At 38.6% G+C, this 26,865-nt stretch overlaps 1 protein-coding gene across 15 annotated transcripts in view; it reads left to right on the top strand.

Annotated features, from left to right (window-relative positions):
• The window catches only part of COL14A1 (collagen type XIV alpha 1 chain), a 125,609-nt gene that overhangs the window by 34,146 nt on the left and 64,598 nt on the right, over positions 1–26,865 (top strand). For all 15 annotated transcript variants that reach the window (XR_015284028.1, XR_015284026.1, XR_015284025.1 and 12 more), the window contains 9 exons: positions 11,144–11,299; positions 11,980–12,099; positions 13,457–13,621; positions 14,036–14,197; positions 15,546–15,694; positions 16,654–16,783; positions 20,989–21,134; positions 22,443–22,572; positions 25,753–25,892. Coding sequence is in view for 12 of the 15 variants with exons in the window: in XM_086879468.1 (XP_086735594.1) it covers positions 11,144–11,299; positions 11,980–12,099; positions 13,457–13,621; positions 14,036–14,197; positions 15,546–15,694; positions 16,654–16,783; positions 20,989–21,134; positions 22,443–22,572; positions 25,753–25,892 (1,298 nt within the window). In the remaining 3 variants the exon portion in view is untranslated. The remainder of the gene's footprint in view (positions 1–11,143; positions 11,300–11,979; positions 12,100–13,456; positions 13,622–14,035; positions 14,198–15,545; positions 15,695–16,653; positions 16,784–20,988; positions 21,135–22,442; positions 22,573–25,752; positions 25,893–26,865) is intronic.

The following is a 26,865-nucleotide window of genomic DNA, read 5'->3' as shown; positions in this document are numbered from 1 at the left end:
AGATTCTGTCACTTTGGCTTTGGACTCAGCTGGCTTTGTTCTGCCCAACCTTAGCCCAAACAGAGAATCCAAGATGTCTCCTATCTCAGCTTTATCTAGTGAAAGCAGCACCTGACCATCTTAACTTTGCCAATAGGACTGTCATTTAAAAGCCTACAGCAGTGGTCTCAGTGGTTTCAGTGGTGGTTGGATCACCATTCTGATGTGTGCTAAAAGATATCTTCACTGGACCCCACACAGAACCCACAGACCAGCAATCCTGTCCCCATCCGTGTTAGGCCATCAGAGCATGGGGCTTTTTGGTAGTGGTTGTTTTTTAATTTATGCCAAATGTCATGGCTTTCTGTTCTTCTCTGGGACTTCTCATTTTCTCTTTCAACTTCAGGTGATGAAAATATCTGTTATAATAAGGAGATGAGGTAGACTTGTCAGAATATACCATTGCTCTCTTTGATATGTGAACTTGGGATGCTCCACCCAGGCCATGTTGGTTTCTGTACTTTTCAGAAGATAGAATTTGAGGAGAGGCATCCATTAGGTTCTCAAGCTAGACTATAAACCTGTGAGCTGCTATGCAGAGCTTTGTATATTAGAAATTCCTTGTTAAACACTCGGGACTTACAGGAGGACTCTGACGCAAGGAAACTCTTTGGTAAACTCCTCTTTACAGAAAGTTAAGCTCATTGTGCTGTGGAAGATCAGTGCTTATTCCAGGAACTCATCATAAGGATTTCTCTGAAGGAAATAGCTTTTGTGTCCTCTGAGTACTGCTTGTAACTTGGATTTCATTCTGCAATGGCAGTACTTCTGTGGACCTCGCTAGGGTAATTTGGAAGACTCCTTCCTGGCTCACATGACTGAAAAATGTGATGGGAAGTATCAGCACTGACATGGACGGAATTCTTAAGTGCTTTTCCTTTGCCATAATTTGATAGTTGCTTTGAAGAAAGCTAAGCAAGCTACATTTAGAGATTGCAGCATTTACATCTGCCATCTGGCCAAATTAAATAGCACACAAGTGTGTTCACATAATCTGAATAAGTGAAAAATACACTTTTGAGAGACAGCAAGCTTGAAACTGAAGACCTCGAAATTTCTGTGATACCTGGAGCTGGGAAAGGGTTCATGTTGAGTTGTACACTTTGATCCTGACAGAAGAAATCCCAGGGAAGAGAGGAAGAGAGAGAGGAAGAGACACTGGGAGCAAGGGGTTGATTTTAACATGAAGAAGTCTCTCTTATGTGTTTGTAACTGCCTTGTCTGTTCTGGATAAGTGTAAAATTTTATTTATTTCCATTAGCCTGGGTGAGTATTAATTTGGAGGCTGCTGGATGTCTTCTTTAATTTGTATATTCCAGATGACAAACCCTTGCTTTATTCTGAAAATAGAAAGCTTGGCATTAGAAATGACCAGTCTCCATTCTTACCCAGGTACCCATTACCCTTACTTATCTCCTGGCTCTGCTTTTCTGTAGGAGGGAATGCATTTCTTCCTGTCAGTATATTAATATCTGGTTAAAGTTGTGTATCACCTCTCATAAGTTCCTGGCCAGGTAGAAGCTGGAGATTGGTGAGCTTGCCATTCTGTCATCCAAAATGTCCCTCCTTGAATGCATCTGCTTCATTGAAGTGTAGACACAGTGTTGACATCGATATCTAGAGAATCTGCAGTTTGGAAAAAGAACTACTTCCTAGCTCTCTTTCTACTCTCTGAGTAGAAAAAGAGACTTAGCCTATCTTTGACCTAAATGGAAGTTTCATTTTTTTCATAAAATGAATCAACTCTGGATATCAGAACCACTGAGATTGACAACCTGAGTTAAAAGATGCTTATCCTCATATTCATAGCACTTGGGTTATGTTTCTCCTCATATCTCTGCACAGTAAATATGGATAATGCTTCATAAATCTGAACTATTACCAACAGAAAACTTGTTTGGCCTCTTTTATTCCTTTGGTAGCTTTCCCTAGGGCAATGACCTTTTTTTGTGCAATTTATTCTTAGTTGAAGTGGGAGGCTGCTGTTCACATTCTTGAATGATGGATTAATAGAAGCTCAGCTGAATGAATGGTCTTTCATTATCTTCAGACTGATTTTCATCTCTTCAAGTCATTAGCTCTTGAGTATCCATCCAATCAACAGTGCCCTGGCATGGCTGGATTCTTCTGGCAGCAAGAGATGTTCCCATAAGTCAGATTCAGGGTCTGTGTTGACATGTTTCATTATTGAAACACTTTCATTACTACCCTGCTGAGACATTCCTTAGCAGCTCTTCATCATGAAGATGCTGGCAGCATGAATACAGTCTGAAGTCTGTAGGCTTGATCAGGACAATGTATATTCTAGGTAAACACTTTGGTATGTCATGAGTGATGCTTGTCTTTGATATAACACAAAAGCCACGTAGTAACAAGTTGAAACTCTGGGCCACTTTTTAAAACTTGTTTGGCAACCTTGAAAGAAGAACCAAAAAAAGCTTTGGGGAAGTTGGTAGCAGACATGTGTATTGTAAAGACTGAAATGCAAGACCGAGGACCTCTTGTAGGAATCTGTAATCATAATGGATTGATGCATTCATCATCAAAGTTATCATGGATTTGCATAACCTGATGAATAATCTTCTTTGCTTTGTACTTTGGTCAGCAAAATGGGAGAGAAAGGTTAAGGTTTTTGTATCTGTTTTTAGGGACTGTGAGATGGCCCTGAAAACAACTGTAAGTTTTGTTTCATAGTCAGTCTTATTCATCTGTTGCTAAACAGCAAGCATGAGCTTGTACTGAGGAGGGAAGATTTCAGCATAATTTCATCCTCACTGCATGCTCTGAGGTCTTCATGTCCATTCTGGATCTGTTGATGCAGGACTCTGGCTCTGTTCTGTCTCCTGGTCAGCACCCTTTTCCTCAGCCCTGTGTGCTGAGTGAGCCTTGGTGTTACAGCTGTCCCTTGGCTAGAAGGTGACAGGTGGTAGCTAAAATGGAACTTACCTGTCTGTGGGGTACCTCAGAGGTGTTCTCACCTGTCTGGCTGTACTGATCATACTACTCTGCATACAGGGAGTCCTGTTTCCTTATCTGACTGCAGAGTTTGGTGTGTGTGTCTTTGGCTCATTAATCTCCAGAGATGTGGTGTTCTTGTACTCTGCCCTTCTGGAATACTCAAAGGAGCTTCTGTGCAACACCAGCACCAGCTTGGTGCCTGAGTATATTTAGTTTCCATTTATGCAGGAAAGTTAGCAGAATTAGGGCTGCTATTTCAGAAGTAAAGCTCATGTCAGCAGGGTCTTTGCTTGGGTTTGATTTGTTTATGTGGTTAAAAATGTGGGCTAAAATTTCTGGTCTTTCGCATTGATCTTTCTAGTATGATAAAGGGAAATTGTAAATTGTGAGCACAAGGACGGTGGCTCCTTTGGCCTGTGAAAAAACACTCATATCTCATCTCTTCTCTCCATACCCTCAAGACCTTTTAATGTCAACATCCAAATTTAGCTCATGCATAGGCAGGGCAGTGGTGTCAAACACTGTCAGATCAGCAAGGGGAAGCACAGAGTCCTGAGGAGGAATAGCCCCAGGCACATGCTGGTGGCCAACTGGCTGCATGGAGCTTGGCAGAAAAAGCCCTGTGACTCAGGTGACCACGAGCCAGCAATAGACACATGTCACAGTGGAGGCAAACAGCCTTCTGGGCTACACTGGGAGGAAGTTAGCAGGTAGAGAAGGTGATTTTTCCCCTCAACCCAGCCTTGTTGAAGCCACATGTGGAATTCTGTGTCTGGTGCTGGGCTGGCTTCCCAGTAGAAAAAAGATATGGACTTACTGAAAAGAGTCCATTGAAAAGCCACGGAGATGACTAAAGGTTTGGAGCATCTTTCATAAGTGGAGAGGCGGAGACAAGTGGACTGTTCAGCTTGGAGGACAGCGGGTTTGAGAGATATCTTTCCTAAGTGCAAAATTACACTCTGGAATGAGTAAAGAAGGCAGAGATTCTTCTCAGTGGTGTCCAGCCTAAGGACAAGAGGTAGTGGACACAAACTAAAGTAACTGTAAATTATATTTAATAGAAGAAAACACTTATTTTGCTATGAGAATGGTAAAACACTGGAGGGGGTTACTCCAGTTGTGGAGTCTTTATCTTGGAGACTCTTTAACCTGACTGGACACAGCCCAGAGCAATCTGCTGTTGTTGCTCCTGCTTTGATTAGGGCAGTTTGACTAAACTCAGGAGGTCCCTTCTCACCTCCAGTACCCTGTAATTCTGGGGGTTGAGATTTCTCAGAGATCAGTATTCACTCAGACATCTCTGCTAGTTAGAGGATGGAAGAATTGCTATATTCAAGAGGGCACAAATTTCATCCTGAGTTTTTGTAGATTGATACATGACATCCTAAATTAGTAATGCTTCTGAAGATCACTGCAAACTTGTATTTGTAGAAGCATATACACTGGTTACATTATGAAAATATTATTTCAAGAACTGCATGAAGTTAATATAGGGCCTCAAATTTGGTAGCCTTTTGCACTGTAATTGTATTGCACCATCCTTTTTGTTTCTAGACACGTTGTCCATAATATCATATATATTCAGATCTGTAATACTGAGCTGTAATTTAACTATGCTCTAGCAGTTTGCTTCAACTAGTTTTTAATTATTTCTGTGTTAATTACTTTTGTAAGTATGCAGACTGTTCTCTCAGCAGGCTCTTTTGTTGTTTTGTTGTTTTGTTGTGTTACAAGCTCAGGCACAGGCCAGTTCTCTGTCATGGTTTAGAGGGATTTAGACATACACCTTAATTAATATTGAGGATTTCTGAGTACCACTTTTGCCTGAAGTGCCATGATTAACTGTCTTCTAGACAGCCAAAGAAAACTGTCAGGGATTTCATACCTTACTAAAGAAATAGGAGAAATAAGCCTTTTAAATCCTGGCATATTTTTTACATAGGAATGGTGGATAAGTATGATCTTATTAGTAAAAATTACACTTTTCTGTCTTGAAAAGTAATTTAGACCTTGAGACAGCTGTTTCATTTAAAACATTCATGCATTCAGATGCAGTACTGAGAGGAAAGAGAGGTAGAGAATTATCACTATAATCTGCAGAAGTTTCTTAGGTTTCATGTACTCTACTGGAGGATTGAGATCATCTCCAGTGTAAATTGTGGGTAAATGGACACAGTATATTACCAGGCTGGGCTTCAGGTTCAGGAAAGACTTCAGCATCATCCTTTGTTTTGTGCTGACATGTTGTCTGTTGGAAGAGAAATTGTAACAAATGTTTTAAACTCTCAATTTAAATTCTAGGGATTTAAAAACATATTTTTCTATCTAGGTACGCAGACCAGGAGTGTTTAGTGTTGCTTTTTGGTAAGCTGCTGCAGACATTGTGTTCTTCAGTGCTATCAATCAACAATGGTCTGTAAGGAGACATCAGCACTTTCTTTCACAGTTGTTTTTGTCTCTCAAATTAAAAAGTTCAGATTTAGAAAGAAAGTTCTAGAAGTTTTTCTAAACTAGTGACTACTTACTGCAGAAATACAACTGTCATTGAGTGTGTGTGGAAAAGTGCATAGAAAATGGCTCTATGCTTCTTTCTCTCATACTTGAGAATTATCACCAGTATATATAGGCAATTAATGTGTTATCAACTAGTGCTTTGATTAATTTTGTGGCCTTAAATTCAGAAGGTATGCTATAAATAGTATTTAGTGACTGCTGCATACATTTTTGGAAGCATAAAAATTTTGGACTACATTATTCACAGTCCAATGTGACATGATTAGACACAGCACATTCAGTAAATCTTAATAGTCCAACTCCATCAAATAACAAATTTGTAGGCTTGCCAGTTGGGCTATATTAGTTTCCTGGAGAGGAATAAGGCACATGGAAAAGGGCTGGCTGCTTTTTCTTTTTTTCCTAGGGACCAGGGACAAACTTCTAACCTTCTTGGGCTGCTCTTTAAACCTAATGTTCCAACATTTGAGTCCTTCAAATTCAAGCTGTGGTTGGATCTAGTTTAAAGAACAGCAGTTATGTTATATGCATTTGTCTGGTCCATAGGCCTGACATATGGGATGTGTTAAACTGAGGGCCAAGTGCAAGGATGATATCATCAGCACAGAACAAGAATATCAATGTCAGAAGTGTGGACTAGTGAGTTGCTGAATTTTGGAGCTGGACACTGCCTCACGTCCCTTAAATTTTTAAATCCTTTTTTAAAAAAGGATGTTACATTTTGCTGATATGGATTTACATTACCCTTGTCCTCAGTGGTGATTCTGCTCAGCGTGGTGCTGTCAATCGCTGTGGAGGACTGGCTGTTCTCTGTCATTCATGCTTTATTCACAAGGTATTTTTCACTCACTGCTGTTATCAAGCTTCTTGCCTTTTGTGCTTTGTTATCCCATGAACAAGTCTTCTATTCATACTGTATTATTATTATTGACCTTTACTTGAACTTTTTTTCTCTCCTTTCACATATATTATTTGACTTTCTACTGTGACAGGGAGTAAGAAAGGAAACGACATATTGCAGACTCAGAAAGAATTATAGTCTTAACTTCTAGCAGAAGAAGTGTGTGTTTTGGCTCTTGAAAATGAGAACAGAGTTTCATACCAAGGGGAGGCAAAATATCAAATATGTTTCTGTAAAACATATCATAACTGCATGCAAATTGAGCTGGTTTGTCTAAAGCATGTGACAGTGCCTGTATTTGCTGCTTCTCCCTTTGCCTTTCAAGGAACTTTCAAAGAGTAGTGGTGTTAACTCCAAGAGTCAAAGAACCCCATTCTAGATTAAAAATCGTAGTTTAGTATTTCTTTGTGAGCAAGGCTTGTGGGTTTTTTGGTGTAACTTCTGTTTTTATCGTTGCTCACTTGTTCACAACTCGTGTGTGGAAGAGCAGCGGCAGGCGGGGAGTGCGCAGAGGTGCTCGGTGTTTCCAGGAGCTTGTCAAGCCTGCTGTGCTCTGCACAACCCCCACACTGCCAGAGCTTCTCTCAGGTCTCTCTCTACACTCCATTCCCTTCATGGGATGACTCAAGGGTCCTGTTTTGCTGGCTCCAATAACACTCCCTCTATCCCAGAAAATTCTATCTGGCTCTTTCTTTCAGCATTGCCATCATTGGCTTCACTCTCGGCCAGTTTTGACATGGTCTTGAGAGTGGTGTAACACTTGCATATTGGAAGTGCCAGAAAATCACCTTCAGTGTCTGGGGGCTTGAGGAATCAAAACCAGAAAACTTTGCTTGGCAGATGCAGAACTCTTTCAATACTGGCTCTTTGAAAAATTTCCCTGAAACAAATCAAAATTCTTCCTGGTGATTTGACTTTTGGTGGTACTGAACCAGGTTTCGTGCAAATACCTCACCCTAAAACAGTGATGGTAGCCTTTCACTGTATGTTGGTGCCTTTGAAGGTAAAATTTTGAGCCTGTGCCTTCTTCTGTGAAAAGCAGAAATGGGCAGACAGAGTCCTTTCCTCCTCAGCTTTCTGGCAGAGTGGCAAGTTCCTTCTGCCAAGTAGTGCTAGGAAGATTGCATATTTGTTACAGAAAAAGCATTAATATTATGCTTTCTAGCCATAAAAAATCTCCACCAATTGTAAGTGAAGCAACTGAAGAGAGTTGCTGGTGTAAAATATATAGGTTGTTATTCTGACTTTACAATTTGTGCAATTCTGTTGTTTTTGCTTACCTAAACATCACAGGCTCTGTTATTGTTTGTTGTGGAATGCAGCACTTGAATCAGAATTATGGTTTCTATATAACATTAGGAAACATGGTGCAAAATTTGGTAACTGGCCTCTTCCCTGATGTCCTTCTTTTGAAATTGGTGAGTATTGTATAATTCAGAGGGAAGTGGGACCTTCTCTCTCACTACTCTTTTCTAGATGACTGAGTAAAAGGGAAATAAGCACACTATTGAACCTGATCACACTGCTGAACCTTGTAGTAGACTAGAAAACTGAGTTTTTAAAGGTTTATTATATAGAATGATATGCTATCATTCTCCTAAGAAAGGTTGTTGGGAAAATAGCCTATTAAAGTTATGCAGATACTTGAAATGTTCAGAACTGCCCTCAAACCCCACAGGAATTCATGACCATGTATGATTGTATGGAAAGATTATTGAAAAAGACATTTTCAAGAACTGGCAATGGAAACTGCCTAAGCACAGTGGGGTGCAGAAATTATTTACTACACACTGTGTCTTTTAGACTAACTTTATTAACTAGGATGTCATGGTGTTTTTGTTCCTATTAGGTTTTAAAGATTCTATCATCGCGTTATTCTGTTTAATATCTCACTGTTGTTTATTCCCTTTTAGGGAACTTTCTGCAATTCTATTAAGTACAACAAGGAGAAAACATAAGCAAAATAGTGGGTGTACAGAAGTAACAAAACCTAAATGTTTTATGCAGAAAAGATGCAACAAGTATCTCCTACCAACGAAGAATGAAACAAATTTTCACACTGTGACCTTGCAGTAAAATCTTGGATCAAATCACAAGTTTCTTTAACAAAAAAATAATTGAATTATACTATTTGCATTGATGGATGATGTGGAAATAAAACATTGAAAGGAATGTCGTTATTGTTTTCTTTATTCTTTGGATTTTGCTTCACTGAATGGATTTACCAAAACTGATAAAAGCTTTCACTACAAAGCCATCAATACAGGATTAAAGAAGGCTTATAGGCAAAACTTGTTGATATGAAATTATATGAAATATTACCAAGGGTAATAACTGGGTTTCATGCTCAGCACAAGGTTGTAGAAGTAGAGAAGGAAAATGCAACCACACAAATCTTGTTATGTTTGTTGGGCTGTATGATTAAACTGCTGGGATAGCATCGAAAAGGTGCATCTGTGCTATTGTACAGCTGCTTGGATGTGAATCAGGGGTCCTGTGCTTTCATTCTTACTGCTGTTGAGTGGCATTTTACTTTGCCAGTAGCTTTTTTGAAGCTTGCAATGGTAGTCATGGCCAGCATGAGAATGGCACAGCTGAACTGCGTGTTGATGGAAGACAGATACTGCAGGCAATGCAGACTGATCAACAGGAAGTTTATTTGGCAAAGATACTTAAACATTAATTTTGCCATGACTAGTAGATTCCTATTAAGTCACAAAACAGATTCCATTCCCACTGAAATCAAGGGAGGTTTTTCTGTTGACTTCAGTGACATAAAGATTTGGACGTCTTTTGGATTTATGTTCCAAATTAAGATCATTTTTCTGATGCTTACTAAATGTTCCCCAGTGTCAATACATTAAAATGTGTTGCCAATTCAAATAGTGTTGTCTTGTACTGTAAAAGCTAAAATAAAATATTTGCTTTGGCATCTTTGTAAGTGGAATTTTTGTCATGTGTTTAGAACTTATTTTGCACTGCTAGCTGCACGTAGGAAATGTTCCCTCGTCTTCTAAAAACATTTGTAGTACACGTTTAAGACATTAACTGTAACTTTATGGATTTGGTTTAATACTCAGTGGATTTACACTACAGTATGAATCTAAACCTTAATTATTACCAATTGAACTCCTTCTGCACATCAGATTGGTTAGCCTGTGAAATTATGGTTTTGTATTTAATGAAAATTGTGGTTAATAATATGTTGTGAAAGTTTAAAATTTCTAACCACGTGTTTTATTTTCTCTGTGTATCAGGAGAATTTCTTGGGAGCTAATGCAAACACTTTTTAGATAATTTCTCACTGACTTCTTTTATTTGCTGAACATCTCTGCTCAAATCAGTTTATTTCTGGCAGTGTACTTGGTGATTCCTATTTAGCACCATGTTGAACTGTTAGTATTCTTTGTGTACTAACTTCTACAGTGGATCCTGACAAAAATGTTGATAAAATCTGGGCTGCAGCTTAATTCACTAATCTATGTTTGTTTTTTACTGTATTGAGGGACACGATTTTCATCCCTAAATGGTTTGTGATGCATCATATCTAGTCTACTAAGTCTGCTTTACTTTGTCTTTCCTACTTCCCTCCTTATTCTATAGTGAAGCTGGTGGGGAGTTTGTATTTTTGTACTTCAAACATAAGTTTCTTATACCTGTCCAATATCATTCCTTTATTTCCTTCCCTGCAATATGAGTCCACTGTTTCAGCAACCTTAATTGTACAGTCACACATCTGCTTCTGTGGAATATGACAACTCTGTCTGAGGTTCTGAAAACCTCTTCCATTCCCTTTCTTCTCTTCCTGGCATTTTCTCAAACTGGATGTGGCACTTCTGTTTAGGCTTCTCAGTTGGCTTATAGTGCAATTTGTGTCTAATCACTACTTCCCTTCCTTAGATTTTCCCAGTGTTTAATTAAACCTTAGAGACCATTAATATGTACTTCTGCTAATTCTCATCACATCATTTATGTTGTTTAGTTTGTTTTTTGTTGTTTTTCTTTTAGTATTTTTCTGTTTTCCATAGATCTGTAAGACCAAAGCTTCATTCTCATGCCCATTCTCATAGAGACAGTGAATTTGAATCTGAGGTCTTTGCATTTTACTTCTGCTGTATTGAGTGCCTCCTACTTAGGTTTAATACAGCATATTCAATTGGCCTTTAGTTTTGCTCAGCTCCCAGGAGTGAGATTCACTTCTGGATTTACAAGTCTACAGTGGTGCCTGGTGGTTTTCTATGGGGCTTTTGAGTGTATAGAAACACCTGGTTTTTTCTGTTGACTGTGAAAGGGGGCTTGATAACTGTTTTATATGTCTGCATCTCTAGGTAGCTCTCTCTGCATTGTCTGTGCCTAAGGCTACGTGTCATGCACTGTGTATGGGGACTGAAATTGTGTATGTGCATTGGGAATGGAAATGAACTCTTGGTTCAGTTATGCTGTATAGCAGTTAATTTTTTCTTTCTCAAGGATTTTTAGAAGAAAGGTTTCTTTTCATAGGTCTCCCAAAAGTAATTTTGAACATTTTAATGAAAGAACTGAAGTAAATAATGGCCAGACTATTCTATAACTGAAACTAGAACAGACATGTTTGGTCATTTTGGTTTTTTCTCACTGACTGTGGGAGAAAGTTTAATTACCAAGCTTGGTGGGAGGAGGAAGGCGTATATTTATTGAATTACAGTTTTATTGTTGAATTAATAATATTGATTTAATTTTAATGATTTACAGGGAGCCTGTTTACCTGTAAAACTCCAGCAATTGCAGATATTGTGATACTAGTAGATGGTTCTTGGAGTATTGGCAGATTCAATTTCAGGCTCGTTCGGCTGTTCCTGGAAAACCTGGTTTCTGCTTTCAATGTGGGATCTGAGAAAACAAGAGTAGGTAAGGTGCCACACTTTTTCCCTAATATTTCTGTAGCAATGTAAAGGTGTTATTATTTCAGGATAGTTAACAGCTTGATGTTACTGTTTTTGTGCAAGATTCAGCCTCATCTAGCACTAGCACTTCTATCATCAGAGGAAGATTGCTGGAATGTTTGTAGTATTAATTCCTCACAGTTTACTGTATACTCAACTTCATTAACTCTCATGCAATGTCAGTGGAAAAATAAAACCAGTGCAAACAGTTTTACTGACTTCAGTCAGCATTAGTCTCAAACACTTGCAGTTTAATTTTTGCAGGCAGAATGTGCCAATGGATAGCTTTTCTTGTGCTTAAAACTGGCTGAAATGTTATATTTCTGATCTGCTACTTTACATTAAGTAAAATTGTTCTTTAAAAGAAATCTTGCAATGTTAATAACTCTGAAAACGTTTTGTATTGCTTTGCTTTTCATTTAATTAGCACTTGAATAAAAGGCCTTGAAAGTTAACTGGGGAGCTGTCACCCAGAACATGTTCATACTAGTTTTTGCTGTCAACCAGTGCAGTTTTTCTAGTATGGTAGTAAAGCTACTTGCAGTAAGCTAATTGGTAAGGTACTGGTAACCTTGTACATAAAGTGTACATGAAAAAAAAACCACTTTATTGTCTGATGGATTACCTTCATTTCTGGTTCTTTAGGTCTTGCACAGTACAGTGGTGATCCCCGAATTGAATGGCACTTGAATGCCTATGGCACAAAGGATGCTGTTTTGGATGCGGTCCGGAATCTACCGTATAAGGGAGGGAATACTTTAACAGGTACTGTGTATGTTCTGGCTTTTCCCTTTTATTAAAAAGCATATTCTGCTGCGCAGCCCAAGAAGTGTCAGTGCTTATTATGAAGGGTAGAAAGGATAGGGATTTGGCAGCTTGCCAATGGCTTTATCCAGTGTCAGTTATGTCTTTTCTGAAGTGCCTGTCCATTGACTTCACTGGGAATCGGGACAGGGTCTCGTAAAACAAAGTTACCTGACTCTCTGTGATGGAAGTCAAATCTTTTACCTGCTGGGAAGAAAATGTAAAATCCATTTGTAATGTTCATGCACAGAGCTTTGTTCTGGAGAAGGAAAGAATGTTGTTTCAGTATTTGACAACTGGTAATAGTAGCTTTACAAATGACCACCCAGGGCTTTTAGATTTCCATTGACCTTTTAGTAGTTAAAGCACTGCAGCCCCAGAGACACTTAGTGATGGATAAAGGGGGGATGCCTGACAGTCTGGGAGAAATACAGTTTCTGAATACAATTCCAGTGCCATCAAAGCAGCAGTTAGTAATGTTGGAATGATATATCCAAAGACCCAGACATGGCTTTAAGTAAATTGCTGCCTTTATTTTTTTTTTTTTCTGGCGGGTAAGGAACAGGAGAAACAATGAGCAACAGTCTTTATTTTGGTAGAAGGAGTGATTGCAGTGGGACAAAGGACAGAAGACTCTAGTATGATTCTAGGAGCGAGGTTACTGGGTGGTAGGAAGTAGTAAATTATCATGATTATTTTTTATGGATGTTAGAAGAAAATGAGTTAGAAATGTTTGCTGTGGGAGACTTAAAAGAATTTTCAGATAAGATCTCATTGTGATGTGTAAGTTCATCCTGGAGCTATTATTCTTCTTTCCTTTTAAATAATTAGCATTTATTAAAATCAGATTCTCCCTAAGCATAAATAAAGGGTTTTTTTTAGCTTGTAAATTGGAAAAAATTAAAAAGTAAACAAAGGTAAGTTTATCTGTAGCATGAGGATTTACTAAGCTATCCAGAGCATGTGCTTTCATATAAGCAATGTAAGTAGAAGGAGAGGGAAGTTCCTGTTTTAACTTTGTAGAATTTGGTAAAGTAAGAAAAAAAGATGATGCATTTACAGGAATATCAATTTAGGTTTTCATAGCCAGTTTAAAGTATATTGATTGATTAAAAGGCAGCTAAAAATAAATTTTAGCCTCTCTGTAGTTTAGGCTGCTTGTTGGAATTTAATTTTTCAGTAAATAAATTCTTCTTTTCTTTTATACTTATTTTTTATCAGAACTTTTAAATTGAGTAGAAAAGCAAACACTGTGATATTGGCAAAACTAATGAACATTTTTATCTGTAAAAGTATTTTAAAATGTTTTCTTTTTTAGGTCTTGCCTTAACTTATATTTTGGAAAACAGCTTTAAGCCTGAGGCAGGTGCAAGACCAGGAGTATCTAAAATTGGGATACTGATCACTGATGGGAAGTCCCAAGATGATGTTATCCCTCCTGCTAAAAACCTGCGGGATGCTGGCATTGAGCTGTTTGCTATTGGTGTGTATTCTGCCATATCCATGTGCATGTCCCATTGGACTCTGCTGTATTTGAATCTGTTGCTGGCTGTACTAAGGAAGTGCTCTTTTCTGCCTGTATCCAACAAGTATTATCATTAATTTGTAATGATGTAATTAATTTGTAATTAATATAAGCATTGCTTACAACACTGCCATTATAACTGGAATTTAGCAGTATACATGGATGCTGCATTTTCATGAGACTGCTGAAAAGATACCACTTTCACTGGCAGAAGTTAACATCTTGAACTGACATATTAAAAACAGAGCAATTTGTTGTTGCTCAGTAAAATAAATAAAATTTTATACTAGTAATTTTTTATCAATCCCTGTGTATACAAGATTTTTTCTTTTTCATTGCAAATATTTTCTTTATTTTCTTTTCCAATAAAAGGTGTAAAGAATGCAGATATAAATGAACTCAAAGAGATTGCCTCTGAGCCTGACAGCACACATGTCTACAACGTGGCTGACTTTAACTTCATGCATACCATAGTTGAAGGTCTTACCAGAACAGTGTGCTCACGAGTAGAGGAGCAGGAAAAAGAAATCAAAGGTGAACAGAAACAAAATTTAATGTAACTTATGGGGAACTTAGAGCTACAGCTCAAATACCTGCAGTTCTAGAGTGGCTTCTGGCACTAGACTCACGCTATATATTCTTTTGCTTGCAAGAAAGTATTGTCAGAGAAGTTATCTTCCTAGCTATGTTTTATTCTTGCTCAGATCTCTGATCTTTTGCTCTCTGTTTTTAGGAGAGGTAAGTATTATGGTATTTGGTAGTACAAAAAAAAAAAAGGTAATTTATTCTGCTATAACTATTTCCAAGTGGCGGCTAAGGAAATCTTTTTGTAATACAGTTTTGGGGATGAATTAGTTTAACAGATGCACATGGAATTGTTACATTCATGCTGTGCTTTCCATCTCCTAACTTAATGTTTTGATTTTCTCATACATATTCAAGAGTTTCAACTATTTAGATTGTTTAATCCCTCCTTTGATGGATTTTTTCCTCTTTCTTATTTAATACACACAATATATATTTTGGTTCACAGGAAAAGATGGCAGCAAAGAAAATGTTTCTTATATAAAAAAGCCTCATTTCAAAGAAATGGCTATGAAAAAATGTTGCAATTTGCCAGAAATGCAATTCTACTCGGGGCCTTTCTTTCTGAAAAGTTTCAGTGGATTTTGTTTTTATTTACTGGTTTATGATTCCTTAATATCACAGAAATGCTAAGTTATTCTCTCCCTCTCTCATAATATATATGGATATATGGAATATTATATATATGTATGTGTGTGTGTGTATACATATATACACATACACACACTATATATATAATTGCATTAAATATAATATATATATAGTCAATATAATATATAGATATCTATATATCAATAAGGAAGGCTCTCTTGAGCAGAAGAAAATGGAAAAACCATGGATAGATGAGGAAAAGAATGATTGCCAGAGAAGATGACCATTCACTGTGTCTCTTCAGCAGGCTGACAGGCAATATCAGTTTCCAGCCTGCTGAGGAGCACAGGAGATCCCAGCTGGATATGTACTTGTATGTTTGTCATGACTGGGATGAAAGCAACCTGAAAAAATCCCCAGCAGAAACGTCTGGAAATAGTGATGGGAAGAAGGTCAGGAAGGCTTAGTGTTGTATTTTTGTCTTCATATAAAGGTTTATGAAAGACCAGGAAGATTTAGTCCCAGAGAAACTCCATGTGCTGTAGTCATTATTACTTCTTTGGTTCCATTGAAAATAACATAAATAGGTGTGCAGTAGCCAATTATTTGATTTTCTGATAAGGAATAATATTTAGAGCTTCAGCAAATACAAGCCAAGCAATTATTATGCAGAAGGGAATAAAAATTTGTGCTGTCTCCAACCTAGGAACAATTGCTTCTCTTGGGACTCCTTCGGATTTGGTCACATCGGAGGTAACAGCAAGAGGTTTCCGCGTCAGCTGGACCCACGCACCAGGCAAAGTGGAAAAATACAGGGTTGTGTACTACCCCACTCGAGGAGGACAGCCAGAAGAGGTAATAGGAGGAAAAGCTGCCCAGAAGTTTTTAATGCAGCAGGGGCAACTAACCAGACAGGAAATCCATGGTCCTCTTCCAAATGCACCCTGAAATTCCCTATGAGGGCTCCAGAAAGGAGGCTGGTCACACTGGATGGTGACAAAGGTTAGGTAGTAGCTGGGCTACATGTCTGTCATACAATTTAAAGTCTGTTCAGTGCTATAATAATAATCACTTTCAGGGGGTGGGGTGAAGTGCCTGCATTTTGTCCTTACTCATAGGGTTACTTGGCACAATTTTACTGACACCCCCTGCACCACTCTGTTTACGAGAACAGAAGAGGTAGGAGGTGATGGTAAGCTGCATTTTCAGTTCTAAGAAAAAAATATTCATAAAAGGAAGACTGGGCATTTTGGGACATTGAAACATTGGTCACTGAAAATTTGGAGAGAATTGTTTATTTGGATGGGACTTCAACATTTTGGAGATGGAAAAATTGCAGTGGAACAAGCTTTAGACTCCAGCTGACAACTTATCAAATTGAAGGGAAAGGTAGAAGAGCAAAAGGATTTAACTAAGGTTATATTTTGTTTCCTTTTGCACTAGAAACTAGTTTAGGATGGATATGTATTGATGGGATTTTGAAGTACTCTGTGTGTGTGTATATATATGTAGTATTAAAGGAATATCTATGATGATATTATATCAAAAAGTGCCATTTTTACACCCTTAAACTGTATCCCATACACTTTATTCAGCTAAGCTCTTCCTTTGTTCTGAATGGCTATTTATATCAGATAAACATTTAGACTATATATATGGTTGCTGTTCTTTTCAGACAGCTTACTGTTTATAAATGCAGCATGAACTGAATGTTAGTACAGTGTAAAAATTTCCTGAAAGAGGGGTTGATTGATTTGATGGTAATACAGTTTGTTTGCTTTATGCATATTTAGTTAAAATTTTCTTGTAAACAGGTTGTGGTAGATGGAAGTGTATCCACAGCAGTTCTGAAAAACCTGATGTCTTTAACTGAGTACCAGATAGCTGTGTTTGCCATCTACTCCAACGCTGCGAGTGAGGGCCTCCGTGGAACAGAAACCACACGTGAGTATCCTTAGCCTGATTGTTGCAGACTTGACTGTCTGCATTTAATCAGACTGTGTAGGCATTAGTCTTTGTGAAAAATAAACACAAAAGGGAGTGTTTTTCAATCTACCTTCTTTTAGTGCATTTGTCTTAAATTAAATTTTGTTTTAATTAATTCTGGGCTAAGCTCTTAAGGTCAAACGCTCTGTGGATATTTAAACACTGAGAAAGGTTTTATCTCCAGGCTGAACTTTGAAGTCTGTTGTATTGAACCCTAAATTAGAACATTCCTATGTTTTGGGTGTGGAGCCAAGTTTTGCAAAACTCGATTTGTAGCTGGAGATGATCTGATGAGTGGAGATTTAGGTAGGACCTGCAATACCTGCATGTGATTCCTGCCAGTGACAAAGATTGCAACGTAACTCTGGAAGTTTCTTTCTCAATGATTTAATTATTTTCTGTCTGTAAAATGATGGCTTGATATACTCTAAGATTTGATACATTTACTGTTTTAGGTATTTGTATACAAAGTGCAGGGATTTTTTAGCAAATATGATAAATATTAGAAATGGAAATAAAGAGTAACTTTATAGTTCAGACTAGGAGACAAGAAGTTCGTATGTGATATATTAATAGCTGATATCTGCTGAAAGAACAGAGCAGCAGGGCTCAAGAAATCTATAGGATTTCTACAGTGCTTTACCAGCTTCCTGACCCAGGTGATCAAGGAACCAGCAAGAGAAGGCTCATACGTAGAAACAAGGAAGAACTGATGGTGGAGGAGGAGATGACATCCTACAAGCTCAGGAAAGGTCCCTACTGACCAGTTGGTGACCAGCTTACTGGAAGCTTGCTGGTCAAGAAGATCAAGATAATCAAGAAGCTTGTAACAGAACCCAGACATCAAAAATAATTGTATAAGACATGCACACGAAGAGGCAAATGACTCAGGAAAAGTGTAAAGCTGCTATCTCATCTTGCAGTGGTAAGTTTAGAAAAGCCAAGGCCAACCTGGAGCTGAGACTGGCAAGTGATGTGAAGAGGAAAACAAGTTTAACCTTATGCTTTTCAAAAAAGGGAAGTGCAAAGTCCTGATGCTTGTGAGTGACAAACCCACGTGTCACTACACAGGTGACCAGCTGGAGGGCAGCTTTGCAGAGAAGGACCTGGGGGTCATGGTAAACAACAACCTGACTGAACCAGCAGAGCACCCTTGTCACAAAGAAAGCAAAGAGCCTTCTGGATTGCCTTAGAAAATGATTGCCAGTGGATTTAGGGAGCTGATGGTTCTTGCCCTCTGCTCAGCACTGATGAGGCCACACCTGGATGCCTGGTCTTGTGCTGGGTTCCCTCAACTCAAAAGAGATGTGGACTTATTGTAGGGACTTCAGTGAAGGGCTGTAAAGATGATTAAGGGCTTGGCACATCTTTCATAAGAGTCTGAGACAGATGGACTGTTCAGCCTAAAGAAGGCTCAGGTGATCTTGTTAATGTATAAAATCCCTAATATGAGGAAATGAAGAGGAGTGAGCCAGACTTTGCTCAGTGGTGCTTATTAACACGACAAGAGCCAATGGGCACAAATTAAAAGCCCATGAAATTAAATTTGAACAGAAGAGATGGTTTTATTTTAATGGTGGTCAAACACTGGAATAAATTGTTCAGAGAGGTTGTGAAGTCTGCATCTCTGGAGATATTTCAAGCCAAACTGGATAAGGTTCTGAGCAGCCTGCTTTATCTGAACCTGACTGAACAGGGAAGTTAATTTGACCAGATGACCTCAAGAAGTGCCTTTCATCCTCGGACGTTCTTTGATTCTGTGTCAGTGCTAATCTTCTCAATCTGAAAAGAAAATAGAATAATATAAAATTATTTTAGACTTTTCTTTTAGTCTCAGTCCCCCCAAAATGTCATCTCCAGCCACGTTATACCCATGAGACAGTGTTAGGACCTGTTTAATTTATTGAGGCTGAGGAAACAATCACATACTGAGCCAACAGGATTATTTTGTATTGCACCTGGTACTCCTTTGAAGTCACCCAGTCAAGTTCTGACGGAGCCCAGCCCTGCTGGCTTTCAGAGATTTGATCAGATCACACCCCAAGGTCATGCAGCATCAAGCATTTTATACAGCTGTCTTTGATAGTATGTTGGAAGTAATAGTCTGACATATGCAAGTGTTAATCACTCCATATGCTAAAAAATACCTACAATTTTAAAGTTTATTTTTTTTACTATTCTAATGGAGAATTATGGAAAATTGTAGTTTACATTCCTGCCTGTGTGTGAGATACTGACAGATTAAAATAGTCACCAGTTGCATTTGTTTATATAGAACATTAAATATAGTTTACAGCTATGTGAAATCTAAACAGATATATACATAATGTACAGATAAGTAGATAGTTTTGTGATTTCATAGTCACTTCTAAATTGAAATAAATATGAAATTCATTCACATATTAATTTGATAAAAATATATTTTTCCTCGTTTAGTTTATTCCAGGTTTTTTTAGTTGGTTTTAATTTATCCCTATGTTACCTGAATATTAGGATAGTCTGGTAACTGTCCAAGATGCAAACCAGCATAATCTACTAAATGTTTATATCGAGATTCTGAGCTCTTTGGCTGAAGGTTCCAGGAGAAAACACCATGCTTTATCTCCAGTCACCTCTTTGTCAGTTTTTTTATATATTGTCAGAGTATCTACTGGTTCCTGTTGAGAGTTAAAATGCAAGTCATAAGTTACAGTTAGAAGACACTTTGCCTATAGATTTTTTAGAGTCAAAATAAGGGGAAGAAGAGGTGATGGATACTCTCACTGTGACCCTGGGGCAGTTTGAACAGGAATGAGACAATGTGGTGCAAAGTGGCTTCAGGATATCTCAGCATGTAATTTCTTGCTGTAGGTGTCAGAAGTGTGAGTGGAGCTCTGAGCAAGGAGACTTAAGTATATTTGAAAATGTTCACAGGTAGTTTCTCCCTGTAATTAGGGAAATTGTGAGAATTCATGGGAATATAAATCAATAGAAGAACAAGGGTTTAAATAATATAGAGGTAGGTTGTAAAAGGTTGGAGGGGTAGGTGGGGTAACCTGGAAGTGGAAATCTCAAGAGAAGTCTGGGCTGAAGTTTTTCCACCACTTACAGACATGAATGACAGTGAGTGAACAGTCTCAATGAACAAGAAAGGATGAGGTTCTGTTAGAACATAATGTAAGAGATACACTTGGAGATACCAGCTTGACAAGCTGAGGCTTTTGGTTGGACAAGGAGTCCAGAGAAGCTCCGTAAGTGAAATTAGAATTTGTTCCTGAATATTTGTATGCAGGTTAGATTCTTCAGAATTTCAGATAGGAAAGGTTTTGTATCAGTTAGCAATTGCCTTCTGCTTTTTCAGACCATTCCAGTAATTTTGGGGACTATTCTCAGTGTATAAATTCCAAAGGAGAAGTCAAAGTTCCTTCATATCTCTCCATATTCATGACTGAATATTTCTTCATATTCATGCCTGAATATTTTGGTGGGATTCATCAGTGATGTACCAGCAGTGGAGAGGCCATGGGATGTTATCCTCTGGGAGGAATAAAGTGAGGACAACCAGGAAAAGAGTTACAGAAATGCAAAGAAACATTTGGAAACCCTGACTGGTGCTATGTTCTGGTATCAGTGCCTTAAATTCACAAGTAAATCTCCTAATATTGTCTGAATTTCACTCACCCTGCTCTCCCTTGCCAGGTTAGCATTTGTTCTGATTTGCAATGGATGGCCTTACCCATATTTGCATAATCCCACTGACAAAAGCCTTGGTGCCAGTTTGGGCAGTCCAGGCCTTAAACAGGCAACAGTTTACAGCCAAAATATTTTGATGTGTGAAGTGTGCTCACCCAGGGTTTTTCCAGGGTGTTGTATCTCATGCCTATCACGTCCACACTCTGGCTTGGGAAAGAGGCACCCTTTAAACTGCTGCTGGTTCCTAATGGCAACTGTGCTGAAATGCTTTCATCTGCCCTGGCATTGGAATTGGTTTGGGTTAGCATTTCCTTGTTTCTCTGAGTTCTTTTCTGCACCAATTAGACCTTATTTGCAGGATACAGACAGCACTTCCATGCCTGGAGAGAGCTGTATTCCTTTGTGTTTGCTGGGGTAAGACAAGCTGTTTGGATAGCAGCTGGCTGTTGGAGTGGGGAGCTGAGGTGTGTCTGTCTCCTGTTGCACTGCAGTTGCCCTCCCGATGCCGTCGGATCTGCAGCTGTACGAGGTGTCCCAGAGCAGCATGAGGGTCAGGTGGAGCGGAGCCGTGGGTGCCACAGGGTACATGATCCTCTATGCTCCCCTCACAGAAGGACTGGCAGCAGATGAGAAGGAGGTGATGTATTGTGCTTTCATTGAATAGCAGTTACTAAAAAATACCCAGTCTTTTAAAAAACAAAATAGTACATGTCCTTTAACCTCCAAAGTGATCAGCAAATACTTGGGATTTTTTCCATGACTTGATTAAGTACTGTATGTGACACAGGCTATGAATAAAGTGCAAGTGCCAATGGGTTATTGCTGTGTCATTGTCATAAAAATGCAACAAATTTAACTAAATTTAAGTGACTCTTCTGAAATTTTATATAAAGCGATGTAGTATCATCATGTAGAACTAACATTCACAGAAAAAATAAACTAAAGGTAAGATATTTCCTAAGTGTGCTATCAGAAGAAGATGAAGTTTAGCCTTTGTTCTCATCAGGGATTTTAAATGTAAGTAAAATTTGTAGGTCTGAAAGAAAGCTGTCACTGGTTTTCTTTTAGTTCTGTTCAACCTTTAAATTTAAAAACAACATCTTTCATCAAAAGTGATTTTAGAAGACATTCTTTCCAAAGAAGAGAAGGGGGGAAAGGTAAAGTCTAGTCTCCTGTCACTAACATAGTAAAACCAATGGAACCTCTGGTCTATGATCTAAAAATTTCTACACTCAAGTTTATAAGTGTATAGTTAAGGTTATGTACAATATCTCTGTTCAAGCAGGAGCATTATAAAGCATGCAGGGGCATGTGAACCTGAGAAGGGGGCATGAAGCTGCTGAAAGCCAGCACAGACTTGTGCTCACTGCTAAAGCAGTGGCTGTAAGCACGTAATTCTGTTAGAAGTGGGGCCTCCCTGAGAACTGGCTGCTGCAGGAGGACTGAGCTTTACCCCAAAGAAATAAATACAGGCCATGTTAGTGTGGGTCTCCACAAAAAGGTGGGAGAGGAAAATAATACAAATGCCAACAAATCTGAGCCTCAGTGTGCACAGAAATCAACTCCTGCAAGGAGTTCATGTGATTGTCAGATCTGCCACTGGAGATGAACCTAAGTGTAGATGGGAGTGGGAATAAAAAAATGTAGACAGGAAAAGCCCTTAGTAGCTGCTCATTCTGGAGAGGCATATTTTGTCATTGCTAATGTGATTAGTCACTTTTAAAGTCCTTCTACCTGTGTGTTGGCTTTTGACTTTTTTAATCTTTTAATTATTCTGCAAAATCCCAAAATCTTTGGCAAAGCACTGTGGGAACAGTGTCAGACAAATGGACAGCAGAACATTTGATCATATATATAATTTAAAATGTTTAACTGGTATTGTTCCTCATTATAATCTAATTCAGAAATAATTTATCTTGAATTTTTTGATTCATGGTGTTTTTAGATAAAAATTGGGGAGACCTCGACAGATCTTGAACTGGATGGACTCTTGCCAAATACAGAATATACAGTCACAGTTTATGCCATGTTTGGAGAAGAAGCTAGTGATCCCCTTACAGGACAAGAAACTACATGTAGGTAGCTCAAATCTACATTCACTTCAGTGTTAATAAAACTTCAGAATGGTCTTTGCACATATTAGAGCAAGCATCTGATTATCTGATTTGAACAATTGGGCAAGCTCTTGACATAAGTTTCTCAATGCTGATACTCAATTTACAGAGACTGAGGATTTCTACAAAACAGCTTTTTTTTTCAACAGGGTTATGAACTTGTCTCTCTCAGTGGCAGTGGTACTATAGCTGCCCCTATGGATCTTGGTGAATTCCTGACAGTTTTCTGAACTTGCTGAAGGTGATTGAAGGTCACCATGTAGACCTTTGAGGTGAAAACAGAAACATGCTCTGTTTGGCCTCCTCTAGCTAAAAAGCTAGGTGTGTGTGTGTGAGCCTGCTCAGATGGAGAAAGTCATTCCTCTGGCTCAGTAGTAGTAGAGACAGAAAAGAGGCAAAGAGAAGATTTCTGTCCAACCCCTGCTGCCTAACATCTGGTAAATGGAGGGTTGGAAAGTGCCTGTGCACTCATGATAGATGGTGTGTTTTTAATAAGCAGCAAGAATTTTGCCAGCTAAATTCCGTCCTCTACAAACAGTACACAGACTGTATGTCAGCTCTCTAAATAGCTCCAGCATTTGGGAGACAAAGGAATTGAAAATAAGCAATTGTGCTTCTGGGACATTTCTGGGACTGCATTCAGTGACATCTCTATTGCTCCCAGCAGGGGAGTGAGTGAATCCTCTTATTTTGTGCTCCTGGCATGAGTAACCCAGTCAGGGTGAAAGTGACTTACATTTAATAAGTGAGAGAAGTTCAGGCATGCGAATGCTGGAAAAAGAAACCCTGGAGCAATTCCTTGTAAGGTTGGCAAGCAATAGTGGAAGAAGCTCTAGCACTGGTGTTTGCTAGGTCTTCCCTAGGAGGACAGTTGTGGACAGACAAGTTCCAATAGCAAACTACTGCAGCCTGGGAGTGTTTGTCGAATTGAAATGCATATAGAAGATTCCCAGCAAAGAGAATCAAATCTGTATTCTTCCCTTCCTTTCTCTGTCTCTTTATGCCTTACATCTCATCTTGCACAGCACCCCCTGCCCACATCACCCATCCTGGCCTTACACTGGGTGTATCTACCAAGTATCAGATTTTCATTTCTCCTAAACAGTAGTTTATGTAGGTTTTGACTGTGCCAGCTTCAATTCACTGCATACCATATGATCTTGGAGAATGCAGAGCTCTAAACCTGGCTAACACATTGGTTGGAAGATCACATACAAATTCCAGATACATCGGCACAAGCTGAGCTTTCATGACCACTGTCAGATCACAGAAGCTTGTAAAATGTGTTAGGCAGCCCATCATCACTACTGCTGCTGCTAGACCAGGATGAAAAAGAAACCCTCATTTCTCTGCACCCTTAATTTCTTTTTAGGGTGACACAATGCAGCCATCTCTGGTCTATAAGACTGAAAGAGGATGGATTCTGTCATATGCAGCTATTCAAATAAGCCCTCTGCTAGCAGGCTTTGATGAATCAGGCAGTGAGGCAATCTGGGAGGGAGAAAGCTCCTGAAGATCATGCCTGTCCCACATTGTTGGTGTTTATCAGTAATGTCTTACATGTCCAGTATCTGATTTAAGCTGCTTTTTTTTGCTTTTTTTTTTTTTTTTTTTTTCTTTCAGTGTGATTATTTTTGGCTTACAATTAATGAATAGGCTACCTGGCATTTGCTTCCTGGGGCATATATCTGCTTGAAGAGTGATCTGCCAAATTTGCTGTAGTGTTAGGTGTAGTATCTGATAATCTGTATTTAGTAAATAATATTCTTCTCATTGTATCATCTTGGTTACTGTAGCAAAACCTTCCCTATGCCAAACAGAGACATGCTTAGCAAGCTCATTCTAGGGTGTAGTTTCATTTTGGGGCTGGGATTCATCCAAGACTCTGTGTAAATATCACGTAAGTCTGACACCAGGACCGCCTGTCTGGTTGAGAGCAGTGTTGTCAGGAGGTTTGTTCCAAGAGGAAAGAGCTGAGACTGACACATTTTGTTGTATGACCTGGATGGTGGAATGAAGTGCATTTCACAACTGACAGAAAGTAGAAAGGAAAGCCAGCACGTGATACTCCCTTCACTAGACTCAGAGGAATATGTTGGATGCCAGAATGTGTGGCAAACCCATCTACTACAGTTCCAGTGTGTTCCTGTCTTCTCTTTTCTCAGAGCCAAGCTGGCTTCACTGTTCCTAAGCTGGTTGCAGATTCTGGATTGATAAATGGCCTGGCTAAAGATCTCACATAATGTATGAGGCCTTTAAAATCTTTGCTTTCTGCCAGGTGCTATAGTGTGAGGGAAGCAGCTTCTGAAGTGCTGATATTTATCTGTCCACCTGGACTGGTGAAGAGTGTGTGTATGAAGGCACAATGGATAGAGAAAGGTTTTATAATTCAGAGGAAAGTAGCAGATGTTGGACTAACACAGAACCTACTGCTGAGAGTAACAGACAGCACAAATTGCTTTCTGTGGTGTGACAGAGAAGTGAATGTAATCCGAGACTGTCTCTTGCATGACCTCATTTTCCTTCAGCTCCTGACAGTCAAGGAATATATAGTATAAAAGTGCAGATTTAACTGGGATTGTTGTTGGGAAACAGCTAAGCTTTCCTAACAGAAAGGGTAGGCAGGGGTAAAAAGTAGCACCTTTGGAGATCTTCTCAGCTAGTTATGCTTTTTTGGACAAACTTAGGGTTTCTCAAGGTCTTTTAGGATTCAGAAAAGTGTTTTTCCAAATTCTACTGCCATGAAGTATTTTCGCTGGGATACACATGAAAACCCAATGTGTATAGGATAAAGATCTAGCTGGCTTAAATTAATTCACAAATACAACCCCAAATCTATTGCAAGTGTTCTGTAGGCTGTATCTTGCTATGATATCTGCAGTGAAAAACATCATAACTTACTTCTTTTCCAGTATCAGTTGAAGTGCTTTCAGCAAATCTGCAAATTCCATTTCAGTAAAGAGCTAAGCCCTTTTACCTGCCTTAAGTACTTTTGTAACTCCATTGATGTAGGCCTTCAGATAGAAATACTGGTGATACAAATTTTTTAATGGAAAACATACTATGTGTTATTAAGGCATGAAAGATTTCACAGCTAAAACCTGGGATAATTTTCATGGTTTTATCTCTTTTCTTTTCAAGTGCCTCTAAGTCCACCAGCAAACTTGAAATTTTCTGATGTTGGACATAATAGTGCTAAGCTATCATGGGATCCTGCTTCCAAAAACGTAAATGGCTATCGCATCATGTACGTAAAAACAGACGGAACAGAAACCAATGAGGTAAATTATTAGCACCACTTTTCCCTTAACCAATCTCAAACCTCCCCAAACTTCTGTAGTTATTAGGGGAAAGTTTGTAAACAAAAGCTACCGTTCAAGCTCTAACAAAGGATTTGCAAGAGAATTCTGAGACTAGGTGTAAATAAGAGTTTACTTAATATTGGATGTATGTATGTCTGAGGGAGAGTACTCTGAGCAGTCTGGGCCACATAAACTGAGGGAGACAACTCAAGGGAACAGTGGTTTGCTAGGAGCAGAATCTTGACTAAATGTAATATGGAAATACTTATTCTTGATTCAATTCAGACAATAAGACTTCTGATGTATCACATATCATGGACTTAAGCTCATTCAAAAAGACCATCTGAAGGCTTTGCCACATTTTCTCAGCATTTATTGCTTTAATTATGTATTGAGAACTCTCTAGAAACAGGATTTGGCTTGAACAGAGTGCTAAGGAACCAAGATATTCTAACTTAGACTCTTATAGTTAATAATTTGCAATATTTAGTTCTGCCTTGTTACCAAGGGTGCTTTATAATACCTTTTAGCAGAATGAATTCTGTGATAGAATGCAAAATGGGATGGAATGATTCATAGTGAAATATTAATAAAGAAATTTTTAAAAATACAGATTTAAAAAAAATAATTGCAGCAAGCGGGTTTTATTATTTAAACAGTCCAGATCCCTTAGGAAATAAGTTGTCATGGATAACTTGACTCTCCAGAAAAAGAAGTCTTTAAGGTAGTTATCTGTAATTATGTTTCTTCTGGGACATATCTGGCCGTTCATCTGTATAAAGTGGAATATTTGTATTGAACCTGAAGAAACTGCTCACAGCTTTAGAAGGAAGAATACATGTGCAATGCCTTGTTTCTCTTCTTTCTCCTAGATCCCTTAAAATTTAAATTAGAAATCATTTGACTTCTTCCTATTGATTTCTCTTAATAAAGACCATATGCCTGACTGGTG

The sequence above is a fragment of the Cyanistes caeruleus genome, chromosome 1 (genome assembly GCF_971803275.1).
Source record: "Cyanistes caeruleus chromosome 1, bCyaCae1.hap1.1, whole genome shotgun sequence".
Classification (NCBI taxonomy): domain Eukaryota; kingdom Metazoa; phylum Chordata; class Aves; order Passeriformes; family Paridae; genus Cyanistes; species Cyanistes caeruleus.
Note: the sequence above shows the minus strand (reverse complement) of the source record. Positions and strands in the feature narration are given on the sequence as shown.